Source organism: Onychostruthus taczanowskii, unplaced genomic scaffold, assembly GCF_017590055.1.
Source record: "Onychostruthus taczanowskii isolate IOZ18803 unplaced genomic scaffold, ASM1759005v1 scaffold21, whole genome shotgun sequence".
Lineage (NCBI taxonomy): Eukaryota > Metazoa > Chordata > Aves > Passeriformes > Passeridae > Onychostruthus > Onychostruthus taczanowskii.
The window spans coordinates 9,026,389-9,041,484 of NW_024499351.1; the positions used below are offsets into that span (position 1 = coordinate 9,026,389).

Here is a 15,096-nt window from a genome sequence, read left to right on the forward strand (position 1 = left end):
ATGCAATGCAGTTCTGTGAAAATAACAACTTACAGGAATCAATAGTAAATATATAAATATATATATATGTGTATGTGTGCTGCATTTTCTGAATAATTTCTGTGTAGCATTGCTGTTCCTATGCTAGTATGAAATACCTTCATTCTTACTGGTGAACATTTCCAAAATTAAGTGTTAGTGTGGGACTTGCGGAATCCACCTTTCAGTGACACGTAAAGGAGGGACACAGAAGCAGGACATCCCTTCTGTATTGACATCCAGAATCTGTTGGAGAGATAAGTGAGAGATGTGTCATAAGAGCTTTTATTTAAGCACATGATAGGAAGAAGCTTTGTAAAATGTTTTCAGATCAATGCTTGGAAATGCCACTCTGATGAGATATGAAAATTGCTGGAAGGAGTATAAAGTGAAAAAGGATTTGAGCCTGGTGGGGAAAAAATAAGACTTCTTGGAGATAAAAAACAATGCCTTTGTAATCTGTAAAAGGAGAAAGACATTCTGAAATGGGAAAGGTGTTGAAATAGAGTAAATTAGGGAAAAAATATGAACAGTGACAAGCAAACCAAAATGCCTGCAAAGCTGGAGGTAATGAAATGACAGGGATAAAATATAGAAGATTTGAAGGAAAAATATGATGGAGTGTGTCAGTTAATGGTAATTTAAAAGACTATGCATCCAACTAAACTGAGAGAGAACTGGTAAGGCAGCTATTTGTAAACTTATTAGAGGTGTGTATAGATTTGCTAAAAGTGATCTTTCCTCAGGTTTCCCTAGTGTCTCACAGTTGCATAGAATAGTTTTTGAGATAAACAATGGTACTCTCAGGAATAGTCTGCATTTCTAGGAGGTGATGATGGACTCAATATGAGAAGTGCTTTTGTCTGAGGGAAACTTAAGTGCTTTTAAAGTGCATCCCAAGAGAAACAAGTACAGCAGAAAACCATCCTGCGCTGGAGGGCTGGATCAAAGTGGGAAGCAGAATTACAGGTGTCAGGAACATTTTCATGTCCTTCTAATACAAAAGTTTTCTTTGGAATTTTATGAGTTCATGACAAGACCACTTCAGATGTCTTGTGAAACCTCAGAATATCAGATTGCACCTGAGCTGGAAACAACCTGTTTCTTTGCTCTTTCTGCTATTTGGTAGGAGCACATTTTTCTTGCATTTTACTCCTGCTTTCTATCTTTGCAAGTTCTTCAGCTTATAAGTAAGCAGAACTGACTATTCTATTCCAGTCACCTACATTTGAATCTTAACTTGGATGTGATCTGACCACAAGGGCTAAGCAGGTTGAAAATGAAGAGTTCACTTCATGAATATCCTTTCTGAATTCTAAATCTACAGGGCAAAAAGCACTGGAATTTATTTTGAACCTATCTGTATTACTATGTCTGTCAAAGATTTTTGCCTGAAATATTTTATTTTTTCGTTCATCACTTTCAAAATGTGTTCCATAGGGAATGCAAGATCTTTTGGGCATAGATGTTCACATTTGGAAAAAGAAAAGCAAGTGAATAGGCATTGCAGGATCTCTAAAAAAATATTTATGCCAAAAATATAAATGTGGTCAAGAAAGGAAGGGAGATAAAAAAAGAAAAAAAAACTCATGAAGATATTCTTCTCTGAGAGTGTCAGAGGGGTTTGTATTTCATTGAAAATTATACATCCATATGATCCCGGAGGTAATACTAGCAGGATGTAAATGTTTACATCAGTATGATATTTTACAGTAACAGCTTTGTTTTGGTAGAACATTGACCTATGGGTTGAAGAAAAAACTACTTAGATATACAGGAGATTAATGAACTAATTAATCATTTTTATAGGGAGATGTGAAAGATGGGATGTTTTATTATATTTAGCTTCATTGGATTTTAACCACATGTTCCAGAAATGTGCATTTAAAAATATTGCATGTAGCTTTTTTCCAGGTTACTAAATTATAGATATGACCTTTTCATATTTTGAAATGTAATCTTAGTCTTGCACAGTATTTGTCTTTCTTCTTTGATTGAAATCCCAAGGTGGAATGAATGCACTGTGTGACTGAAAATAATCTGTTTAAGCCTGAAATTGCTGGAGGTGTGTTGGCATGCCCACTGCAGGGAAGCCCTGGAGATGGCCTTGATTTGAGGGCAGCTGTGTCAAAGTAGCTTTGCAGGGCAAGGAGATGCCACAGACAGTTTGTAGTAGTTACCTGGTGCTCTTGGAGCCACCTTCTGCTGTGATGCTGATTCAGAGCTCTCAGTGAGGGACAACTGTGAGTTTTGCTGGGGGAATAATTACAGTGTTTTCACACAGTCCCTGATTTCAGTTGTGATGGTGTTTGTTTTATTCATTGTGAACGTTGATAAAGTGTGTGTGTGTTGGTGCATATACTGCGTGTATACAGTATATTTATACAAATGTAAAAGGGATTATATTCCAAAGCCAGTCTTGTCTTCTAGGACAAAAAGCTCACTGTTTTGGGATATGCTGAGCACTTCTGAATGAGTTTTAGGCCCTTGTACTACTGAAATTCCTTCTAACGTAAATATTTTGGTTCTTAGTAGAGAGATGTTTTTGTATTTTCTTGTGTAGGTTAGGCTGAGAGGTAAATGTTGAATAGAGAAGTAGAATTCAAAGTTAAGATTAAATTTCATGCCAATTTGAGGGCCATATTTTTTGGTATTTCTTCTTATAAGTTCCTTCACTAATTTTATTGAAAAGCACATCTGAAGCATTTCACCATTTACCAACTTAGTGGAGAAGAGTATAATTCTGTTCTAGGTTGTATCAAAATAAGTACTACACTTCTAATGTCTTTATTTTCAAAAAATCAATGTGGATTTTTTTTTTTTTCCCATGGGAGTGACATCACTTTGTGGCTCCAGATAACTTTTGAATTTCAGCAAGGAATGTCTCACCATTCTTTTTCAAAATAGTGCAAAGAGGTTTTGAAAAATAAACACTTCTTTATCCAAATTTGGCAATACTTCAGTCACTGGGTGAACACAAAGACCAGTTTCTATACAGAAGTAAATGAAATCTAGTACTTGAATGTCTTTTTATTGCCTTTTTTTTTTTTTCCCAGCCTTGACTTTGGCTCCTGCAACCGCCAAAAGAAGAAAAAACTAAAATTCCACTGTAGATTGTCAGGAAAGGTTATACTGCAATGGAGAAATGACTGTAGACCCTTACAAATTTTGTTTAGAATATGTTTTTCACAGTTTGCAGACCAGGTATTTTTCGGAAGAAAAAGTAAGATGCAAAAAAGAATGATGGGACATGTACCTAATACACAAAACCAGAGGAAAAAATAAGATCCAGAAGCTCTTGTCAGCTAATGTCATATGACCCATACATCTGTGGAGTGTGTATTTTAGAACCAAATACAGACAGTACATATGTAAAAAAACACTTGTAAGGTTTGAACAGAACTGACACCCATTCTACGCAGAAGGATAATCTTTCTCCTCATTCATTTGAATTCTGATTTTTCCTTGTAGAATATATGCGGAAATGTCTCAGGGTGTTAAATGGATGTCTAGGTATAACAAGAATTACAGAAAATAACAGCAAGTGGACATTCAGGGTTACAAGTAAGACTTCAGAAACCAAGATTTAAGTTATGGGGAGTCATCCTGAGTGCCAAATTTTTGTTTCTGTTAGTAAGTAGTGTCCTTTAGAGTGCAAATTGTCTTAATTAAATTTTCATCAACAGATTGGTTGTTCTTGTGTTCTCTTTTACCTGGGCAATGCAATACCACTTCTGTAGAAGGTTGAGGTATGAAATAGATGATCATTATATTTGGGATTAAAGTAGGTATGTTTTCCTTATATAAAAGGTCTTAGTTCTCACTTGAATAATGTCTCTGATCGTTGATGGTTAGCTGTAGTTGCTATCTTTTAACTCCAGTTCTTCCTCCCAAAAAGCTGCTTCCCAGTGCTGCTCTTAGGTTAAAAAATATAAATTTGTATACTTAACACAATGAAGTGTGCAAGTGGAGAATATGGGAGATTTTTTCTATTACTTTTAGGAGCAGGGAATTCAAAGGTTTCTTACCTGGTGTATTCCTGTTTGCTCAGATCCAGTGTGGGACCTGACAGCAGTGTACAGCATAACCTTAGGGCAGAAAAGCCTGGCAGGCTTATTTCAGAGACTGTGGGCCATGGACCTTGTGGAACACATCTTCTCTTCTGCCAACTCATCCGAGATTGCAGAGCAGGTCCAGGGTCCTGGCCAAGGGAGAGCCATGAGCCCGCCAGGCTGAGCCAAGTCAGCAGCCAGGACACCAGAGGGGCTGGGAACACTGCTGTGGGCACAACTCATGGGCTGCAGAGTTGTTGCTCGCCCAGGGCTTGGATTTGGGATGTTGCAGACACATAAGCCCTGTGTTGTGCTGCCTGGCCCTCAGCACTTTTCATCCTTGTCCTCAGAGCCATCTTCCCCAGCATGCCTGGTGCCCACGTGAGTCAGCAGTGGAGTAACAGCTGGGGACCAACTGTGTTGCTACACGTCATTATTGGGAGAGAGGTGTGGAGAGAAAGCTGTAATTGCATTTAACATAACCCCTGTGCTCTCAAATCTACCAAATGTAAGATGGCTGTTTGTTCTTCACAATTTCATTTTTATTATTGGAAGACAGAGCACATTAGTAAAAATGATGAATGACTTCTTAGCTAACTGTAGCTATTGATTGCTTTCACTTTGTGACAGATCTGAAATGCACATACTTGAGAAAATCCAAGAAGACTTTATGCACTTGACAGGCTTGACTGAATCGCAAAGATGTAAGAATTTGTTCAGGAAATTAGTTCAGCTTGACATGCATTGAAAAGAGCTGCTCTTTTCATTCATGTGTACAGGGCAGGAATATTAACTGAAAAACCACATCAACAACAAAAATGCAGGAGCGAATTTGTGTGAGATAGTCCTGTTTTCCTGCAAGATGTGGCAGAAGCAGGAGTGTGAATAAACTACATAGAAAGGCACGTTGAACACAGTCTGGTAATCAGTTGTGTTATATGTGACACTTATCTTGTGAGTAGGGCTGAAAGTCAAGTGCCTGCAATCAGCAGAGAAGTGTAGATGCATTTCCATTATAAATTAAGTAGTCTAATTGTATTTGGTTGACTTTGTTGTGGTATTTGAAATTTATTAGGCCATTTCCTGGCAAGCAGAACATTTCATGTGATGTTTTTAAAAGTGCACATATTTTTTAAGTTATGAAAGTGTAGGTGTGACTCTGATAGGACCTGTTAGTCCAGGCAAACCCTTGTTAACTTCTTCACCTTCTTCTTAAGATTTTAATAATGTGTTAAAAAAAAAATGGAAAAAATAAATTTCTTGGGAGGGTGTGTCCACTGGGGCAATTCCGGTTGAGCTGTTTTTCTTGTTCTTTTCCTTTCTCATACGTTTTCTTTTGTTTCCTGCCTATATCAATCTCCTAGAAATTCTTCTAGCTACCTCTGCATTTGGTGTTGCTCTTTTGCCTTCTCAGTACACATTGGAAGAGCTAATTCTACGAACAGTGTTTGTAGGCCATAATGGCAGACCATAATGGCAAGATTTAGAAATAACCAAATTCTTTAGAGGAAAGATTCTTCACCTGACCATAATACTATGTTAGAGGTCAACTGACAAACCCTGCTTACTTGTGGGTTTTAGTTTTTGTTGCTGTTTTTTGTTTTGAGTGTTTGTTTTAGAACAGACCAAGATGCTCACTTGTACTTGTTGTTTCATAAGGGGTTGTGGTCATTTGCAAAATCCTGTTTATACTGTTTTGGAAAATTAATAATTTATTGTTAATTGCTGCATCTTTCCTTTTTTGTTGCAGCAGAAACTTTTTTAGAGAATAAAGTATAACTGAATCCGTTATATCAAATTTTGTGCATTTTCTCATCCATTAAATTAGTCACATTAAGTGAGATGTAGTAGGTTCTTTGTAAGGGACCTGATGCTATCTCCAGGTGAAGTTTAAAGGTAATAAGAAATGCATGGGAGTATCTGACAGTGACTTTAAAATTCCTTTAATAAAGCCTATGACATCAATAACATATTGAGAAGGACAGAAATATACCAGGGAAATTGCCTTTCTTCTTAAAATGTTCTAAAATACACAAATTGTCCATATATGAATACATGAATCTGACTATGAAGGATTTAAGAGTTAGTGCTTTAGATCATGCTGTTTTACACTTAGTATGCCATGTAGCATGATCCAGAGATATTATAAATACAAAGGAATTTTTTTTGGTCCGGGAGGGGAAAGAAGGATTGGAAGAGAAGGCAATGATTTCGTTAGCAACTTTACTATTCAGCTCTCTGACGGGCATTCTACATCTACTTGTCATTCAAAGAAATCTCAAAGATGAATGGATAATTCATTCATTTAATGGCACCAGGAGGGAGTCGCCTTATTCAAATAATCTGACTGAAGTGTCAGTTTGACAAAAATTCCAGTTTTGAGTGGTGCTTAGATTTTTGTGTATGTGTTTGTTACTGCAGCATCGTTAAACCCTGGGGACAAAGGATACGAAGGAAATGTCAACATAAAGTATTGAAGCTTCCAAGGTTGCTGAGGGAATTTGGTGCTTTGTGGTAACATGTCTGATTGTTGTGTTACAAAAGCAAGATGGAATATGTGTTGGTGACTTGACATGAATGATTCCAATAAATCCTGGCATCTCTTGGAAAATTGCCAGGAGATATACCAAGGCCAGGTATCCTTGCAGTGTATTAAGGTTATTGCATCTAGCTGTCTCACAGAAGAATGTGAAAACTGTAAGAAAGACTTCTCTGATTGTTGTGGGTATTGACTAATTTAAATTCAGCTTCCAAAAAGTTCTAATTACTCTGCTTCGGAAATTTGCATCTTACCTGTTGCTGCTGGGACTGTGCGGTACTTCAGTGTGTTTGGGACTAAAATTGCACATGCTCCATTTTCAGACTCTGAACTCAGTGTTGTGTTTTGGTGAATAACACGTAGAACAAACAAAGTCTACCTTCAAAGTGTTTTTGCTTGAGCTTCTAATCTAAATTGAGAAATATATCCTCCTCTACCAGAATGTGGTCAAGGTTGTGTCATTGCACAACCTTGAAGATGAAGTAGCTTTCCCCAGCTGGCAAAATGAAGATTTCACGCTTGTTTCTAACTCTGAATCATCCTCAGGCATTGCACCTTAAAATTGAAAACCTAATGTACATGTACAAGATTTTCGATTCTGTTTATAGAAATCCAACAGTTGCTAGTTTTTTTCTGTCTCAAGGGCTGGCTTTTCAGGTAGGAAGGTAAAGAATGCTGTAGGAAAACATCTACTTATATCTGTTTTTCTCCTGGTAGTTAGTATGAATACCTACAAAATATTGTGTGACAAAATAGGGATTTTTATGCAGTACAAATGAAAATATTTTTACTTGATTTTAATGAACTGTTCATAATGCTCTTCTTACTATTTGACCAGTGCAGCTGTCTAAATTCCCCAAATGCCTATAAGAGTCCTAAGATAATGCATCAGCTCTTACTTTTAATAATTCAAACATAGTAAATCTTTGATATATCAGCAAAATACCTTTCTCACTTGTGGAACCTGAGAGAAGGGGAGGTTGGTTTTTGCTATAGCCTCAAAATCTGACTGATTTCTATCCACATGAAGTAAATATCTTTACTTACCTACTTGAGGTACAAGATTTGCTCTGTGTGTGCTTTCACATTAAATGCTTTCTTACTGTCTAAAAATGTGCAGAACTTCAGTGATGTTTTATGAAGTCATATGGCTAAATTAAGACAGTATCAGAAAACAGTACTACAAGGCAGGAGGTGCTTTTAACCTTTAGATTGTAATGTATAGGTCTGGTAGTTCTCCTAGTTTTCATTGGATTTTGATACTTCACCTATGAATTTTTATTTTGCTTTCATTGTCCACTGATCAGAAGTGTTTTCTTAGAATAGAAATTTCTGGTGACATGTCAACTTTGGACTGTGTTATAAAGATAATATTTGATGTCACAGCCGCAGGTTCACTGCAAGGTCTTGTTTAAGACAGACAGTGATGCTTGCTTGCTTAAGACAAGGCTCAGTAAATAGATTAGCTAGCTGTATTGCACAGCTCTAATTATGATGTTATCTACAAAATCAAACTCCTCAGAGTTACAGCTACATGACAAAAGCACATTTGATACTTTTCCTGTTGGTCCAAAATGGCCCCAGAGATGCTGAGTGACGCAAGTAAAGGGTTGTGACTATAGCTTTGAACATAACTATGTACAATTTCCTCTTTCATTACAGTGCATTTCAGATGATTCTTGTTCTAAATATATTTTTTTGTGACTTGGAGTATTTGGAAATTGTTAGTTAGGTAAAAAGGATAAATACAAAACTTGATCTGTATTTATAACCCTTTTTCTTTCTTTCTGTTTTTTCATTCTAAACAGGAATGAAAATCTGCACAGGTGCTCTCAGTGCAAGGTTGCTAAATACTGTGGTAGATCTTGTCAGGTAAGATGAAAATAACAGCTGTAAAGGGTTTAACAAAATAGGCATTTGAAGACTTTTTTTTACAGAGTCTCCATACCTTTTGCATGTTGTCTTACCTCTGCACTGTGATTTATTTGTAGTTTTGGACAGGGTGGGTAAAAATGCTGGCTTGTTTTATTGGAGTATTTTTAAAGCTACAAATGTGAGATTCTGATAAGTGCAAAAGACAAAAATAAGTTGAAATGTGTGGTGTTTGACTCTGCTTGGTGAGTGAGGGAGGAATAATTCCTAAGCTTGTCTGTAGACTGGAATCTCTAAGTCAATTTTGCAGTAAAACAATTTGCATTTCAGGAGTACTTTTTATAATGCAAATTCTCTATTCCAGTTTTTTAAGAGGAAATAAGCGTCAAGTATCTGTTGAGAAGAGAAGGTGTTAAGGAAAACTGCTTCTCTGAGGAGATTTTCAAGAAGTAAAGTGGTCCATGGCAGGAGGACAAGGGACAACAGGCTTAAGTTGAAAGATCAGAGGTTCATATGGGATATAAGGAAATGCTCTTGACAGCCAAGAGATTTCCAGGGTGTTTGTGTGATCTCTGTGTTTGAGGGTTTGAAGACCCTACTGGATAAAGCTCTGAGTTGGGTCTGACCCCAGAGCTGACCCTGCTTCGCAACTGGAGCTCTCCATAGATCCATTCAGCCTGAGTTAACCTGTGATTCTGTCCTATGAAATATTTCTAAAAGGTGAAAAGTTCTCAAAGGCCTAAAATCTCAGCTTTTATATTTGACTTGATATAGAGGATTGCCTTATAGGACACTTGAAGTTTTACATGGTTCGTCATAGTTTTGCACTGTGAATTTATTTTATTCTTTTTTTTTGGTGGGAGGGTGATGGCTGGTAGTGGTTGGGTTTTTTTTTTTTTTTTTAGGGTGTGTGTGTGTGTGTAATTTATTTTCCATTCCTAAATAGAGAAAAATGAAGAAAAGAAGCTACTGGTCAAAGTAGACTAGCAGTAATACTCTATAGCTTTTTAAGTTAAGTCTTCGATATTCCAATGATCATGGAATGAAAGCATCATAGAATAGTTAGTGTTGGAAGGGACCTTAGAGATCATCTAGTTCCATGGGCAGACACCTTCCACTAGATCAGGTTGCTGAAAGAATTGCTCAAAGCATGCCATTCAAGCTGGCATCAAACACTTCCAGGGATGGAGCATCCACAGCTTCTTTGAACAACCTGTTCCAGTGCCTTACCACCCTCACAGTAAAGAAGTTCTTCCTAATGTCTAAGCTAAGTATACTCTCAGTTTGAAGCCATTTCCCCTTGTCCTTCCACTACATACCCTTGTAAACAGTCCCTGTTCAGCTCTTTTGTAGGCCCCCTGTTCAGATACTGGAAGGCTGCTGCGAGGTCTCTCAGCCTGTCTCCATAGGAGAGGTGGTCCAGCTCTCTGGTCATCTTTGTAGCCCTCCTCTGGACTTGCTCCATGTTCTTCTTGTGTTGAGAGCCCCAGAGCTGGAGGCAGGACTCCAGGTGGGGTCTCACCAGAGTGGAGCAGAGGGGCAGAATCCCTTGCCCTGCTTTGGATGCAGCCAGGACATGTTTGGCTCTGTGGGCTGTGGGTGCCCATTGCTGGGTCATGCTGAGTTTTTTGACAATCAGCGCCCCCAAGTCTTTCTCCTCAGGGCTGATCTTGTCACATATCATGTGCTTCTGTGAACAATTCTGCTTTAATTTAATCTGTAGTGTTCTCAAGATCCTACAAATCCCTCCTTTTGGGGGTTAAAGCATACGGGGAGGGAAAAGAGGAACATCTGTCATTTTGATTCATCGTATGGCAAATGTGTGCAACGTACATTAGGTGCTTACTGTACCATCAATAATAATGCCACAGGTAGATTTATTATGGGAGATCATAAGGAAAACATAGCTGTAAAGACTATAAAAGACCAGAGTATTTGCAAGGTAAGTTTAAAACATGTCTTCTAGGAGATTCGTTGGTAAAGGTTCTGTTGGCAGCTCTTGAATATGAAATGAGACTGCTGACACTGACCTGCAAAAGCAAATCTGCAAGGTGTAATGCAATGTTCAACTTAGGTGTAGAGGTAATGGAGGTAGGAATTGGAGCTTCCTCTTTGGGAAGCACAGCTGTGTGAACATTCTTTGAGGATTCGTAAGGAATAACCTGAAGCCATCTTGAGTGTCCTTGCTTTGTGCTTCCAGCTCTGGGATGCATGTGCTTGAAGCCATCCATAGTTGTAGGTAAGGATTTCAGTGAGACAGGCTACTGCTGCTAAAAGTAATCTGCACATAACACACTGTGTATTGGCAGTTACATAATTTCTTGAACTGTTTATATAAATAAATTAATATTTAATTAATATATGTAATATGCTGTGATATTAGGTAGCAATAGAGAATAACAGGAAAAAAGAAGTTATTTTGTAGTCAAAGCAGTGAATTTATTTGGATTGATGACTTGAAACAGGTGATACAGATAAAACTGAGACCAGCCAGATCTCTTTGCTCTTGAGAACTGTGCTCTGATTCATATTTGTTCTAATAAGCCAGCAAAACCATTGTGCTGCTCTGGTTTTATAGCAGCTGTTAGGAAAGCTAAGCCAAATGTTTTGTGCCCTACTTAGCCTCTGTAATTTAAGTGCAATTCATTAATATGTGCACTTCTAATTGAACTAATTGGTCAACACATAAACAGCAGGGTATTGATGAAACTGCATTTTGCACATTTAAAAAAGTGAATATTGGCAAAACAGGACTATCTTAGTTTTATTAATACACATAACTTTGAAGTGCAAATTATGCAGTTGAATTTGCAGTTCACACTTAGTTGCAGAAGGATTTAATTGTTTTTGAATGTGTGATACTGCAACTCAAAACACTTAGGCTTAAAACTTGTAATTGTTGTGGAGTTTTGTAATTAATACATTGTATGAAAACAGAATTAATACAAAAAAATCTGACTTAAAAAAGTTCAATCTCAGTAGGTATATGGGGTCTAGAATAATGGTGGATTTTGTGAAAGCAACTTCAGTGTAAATGCAATAGGGGATTTACATTTCAGAGTGTTCCAAAACGAGCTGTTTTTAAGCTGCAAATATCTTGTAAACATCTTCATTTGTTTTAAAACGTGAAGTGGTACAAAAAACTATCTTCAGGCTAAACTTAAGGAGAAGAAATAGTCTTTGAAAATGTCACTGTTCTTGTGACTTGCAGTGAGAATAGTTATCTTTTAAGGGAATATGTATGCAAAGCTGGCAGTCCTGAAAAAAACCTATAAACAAATTAGAATATCCATTTTTTTACAAATCTCCATAATAACTATTTTAAAGATTATGAGTGAGTTGTTCCAAATTTAAAAAATACCATTATTTTTCTTTTTCAGGCCAGTTGAAGCAAGCTGTTTTCACTTCTACCACTTTAATTTAATTTAAAAAGTATTAGAAATGTGAAACTAGAACTTATCACGAGAGATCCTTTGGGCTGACCTTTTGCTACTGAACTCTGATTTCAGGATCAAGTACATACAGATTTTTTTACTTTTAATTTTTTTTTTCAGTCAGACCTCATTGGTTTTTGGCCCTATTTGGCATTTCCCTATTGTAGCCCCTTTTCCACTTGTTGTTGCCTAATTTCATGGATTGCCTGCCTTTTAGCAATGTTATGTTGGCTTTATCTCTCCAAAGCTAGGATTATCACATCTGCTGCTCCTCATAATCACTGTTGTTATCACCCCTGGCAATGTTTATTGATGTGGTGTATCCCATAGATTGGGGACCAATGATATAGATGATAATCCCTGAAAAATGGAAGAGTAATTTCAGGCAGAATTCTGAATGTGATATTATCAAACATTATTGCAATAATGTAATAGAAGTAAAATGTCTTAATTAAAAAAAGATGTTCTGGGAAAATTTAAACAGTCATTTGGAAATTACAGATTGTTTGCTTATAACAGATCAAAACCTTCCAATGGAAAAATATCCTGTTTTTTTTTTTTTTTTTTTTTTTTTTTATTAATCAGCTCTAGTCTTTAACAGCTTTTTATTAGCACATTAATCTGCAGGAAGCATTCATTTTTTGTGATCTTGCATAGAAGACAAGGGTAACCTTTGTTTCATGAACATTGCTTTAGGATCTTTGTAGATTCAGGCTCCAAAGGGAGACAGCAATAGCTTATGTCTGTGAAAGAATGGATGTGCATTGGCAAGATCACCCAGCTGAAAATATGCAAGACATTGCAGGCATTTGTGAGGGTTCTTTGCCAGCAGGAGGTGATCCTGGCTTGTGCAGGGAGGTGTTGGAGTTGGTCTGGTTCTGGTTCAGAGGGCAGACTCTCAAGCTGCCACCAGTAAAGAGCTCTCTGCTGCAGAGTCTCTGTGGCCATGTAGGTGCTGGCCATTTTCCTTTGGGTGAAGCCTGAGGATTGGCACTTGGGATGCATTGAGATTGAAGGAGAGACAGTGCTTTGGGAGGAGATAAAGATATTCTTTCCAAGTTCCTAAGTGTAGTGAAACCTTGAGGAGGAGGGTTTTGCCCTCTATTGTTCACTTGCCTTTCTTTGCCTCCTTCTATTAGTGTTCATTTCTAACAGGGGAAAAGAAATCTTTGCAAAACTGGAGGACCTTCCCTGGCTTGGAGGAGAAGGGTCATAGCAGGTGGCCATTTCTCTGCACTGCAGTGTTTATACTTGTGCTGGATATACGATATAAAAATCTTAACTGAAAGCCAGGACACACAGAATTAAGAAAACTCTCCCACCAGAAACGTGGGACTAACATAAGTCCAACCAATAAGTATTGTTAGAGACTGAATTTAAAAGTAGATCTCTCCAGGGTCACAAATCTTTGTTTTCCTATTGTCCTGTAATTTGTATCCATGTTGTATGGATAGTAAGAAGAAATATTGTTGAATTTCATTATATTTAATGCATTTGGAGCTTTCCTCTCTTTCCCTGACCATTTGGGAATAAGTGACTGGCAATCCCCATTCTATTCTAGCTCCTTCTGCAGAGGAATCAGTGATTCCTTTTTAGCATCAGTTTTGGCCAAAGTGCTTTTTCGTGAAAGGCATGTGTTTGAACTATTCTTATCACATGGGAATGCTTTCAAAGAAACATGGCATATGATGCTATGTGGTCCAGAATATTTCATCTCATTAGAGCTATATTGGTTGGGTAAGTTATTAATCATTTTGGTGTCACCTCTAGCATGTTTAAAATTCTGTGCAACATTTATGTAGAGGAAAAAATTTGACAGTAAAGGTTTACTCCTAGGAACATTTTTAGTTTAAGTTGGATAAAAGTGCCAATATAATTATATTACACAGAACAATGTCTGGACATTTACAAGCATGACTTTGTTTTTTCTAGACAAGGATAATTCTATTCAGCACTAAATACTTAACTTTTATTTGCCAGACAGCATGTGACACTAACTGTATTTGGATTAATGCTTTCTTGATGTCATTTTTTTCTCCTTGTAGAATTATGGGTAAAAGAAATGAAATTACAAATCTCTCATGTATCTGAAAGAAATAAAAAGTTCCATTTATTTATTACGTGTAAGCCACAGGGGAAAAAATCCTGAATTAAATATAATAAATTCTACTGGTGCTGAAACCTAGTTACCTGAAACAATTCCCTCACTTAAATGCAGCTTAGGAAAAAATTGTGTGATTGCCTTTGGAATCTTTATAACTTGCATGTCAGCATCTCCAGATCTGATGTGCCCTTACACATAGCTCTGCCATTTTATCTTTTTTTTAAATTGCTGAACAGGTACCTAATATTAGACAATCATTTTCTCTGTGGCACTCACCTAGCAGAAACTGGTTTTCTGGGTTCATGTTTTTTGCCCTTACTCAAATTTGTGAGAAAATGTCACCTTCAGGAGACCTTGGTTCTGAGTACTTGTCATTGTAGCAAATTTTTGTTGTGCCCTGTTCTTTTAATTTGCTTTTAAAACTATTTGAAACAGCTGTGTAGCTTCAAACATGAACTGTGAATATGCAAATAAAATGTTTAAATATGTAGTATGTTAGATTTTTTTGTATATTATAAGCAGAATTTGCTGCTTGTACAGACAGAAGACAGGAAGAAAAAGTAATCAGAAATTTTCTTCCAACATATTTCTTTGGCTGAAGACTCATTCTTGCTGCTTTTCTGCACTGATCTTGGGGCTACAATGAATGGTAGAGGAAAAAAGAGATATTTCAATGTTTCCTTTATCTTATCAACCCAACTCTTCCCTGCTATGGAAGTGTTAGTCTGTCTCTGCTATTCTAATCAAAGTGGCCTGTGAAACAAAATTTCAGGTTTGGGTAATATATGTAAATAAAATATTTTTGGTTCTGTCTTCTGTTTTGGTATCAGTGACCACTCCTGGTCTGAACTGTGAAAAATATCACTACCAGTCCTTCCAGCTGTGGGCATTGATATCTGATCAGCTCAGGGATATTTGGGGACAGTTTTTGCAGCGCAGAAAACTTGACCATTGCATTAGAGAGGCTGCATTTAGTGCATGGACTCTAAAGGCCTCTGCAGTCTTGACTGCTGAGTGAACACATGCCTAGAGTTTTGTGTATGTTAGATAGCATCCTCTCTAGCTCTCTCCAGAGTC

At 37.2% G+C, this 15,096-nt stretch overlaps 1 protein-coding gene across 1 annotated transcript in view; it reads left to right on the plus strand.

Moving 5' to 3' along the window:
* SMYD3 (SET and MYND domain containing 3) overlaps nucleotides 1–15,096 on the plus strand; it is a 383,240-nt gene that overhangs the window by 35,026 nt on the left and 333,118 nt on the right. Inside the window, exon 2 of the mRNA XM_041404314.1 lies at nucleotides 8,418–8,481. Within this exon, the coding sequence (XP_041260248.1) occupies nucleotides 8,418–8,481 (64 nt within the window). The remainder of the gene's footprint in view (nucleotides 1–8,417; nucleotides 8,482–15,096) is intronic.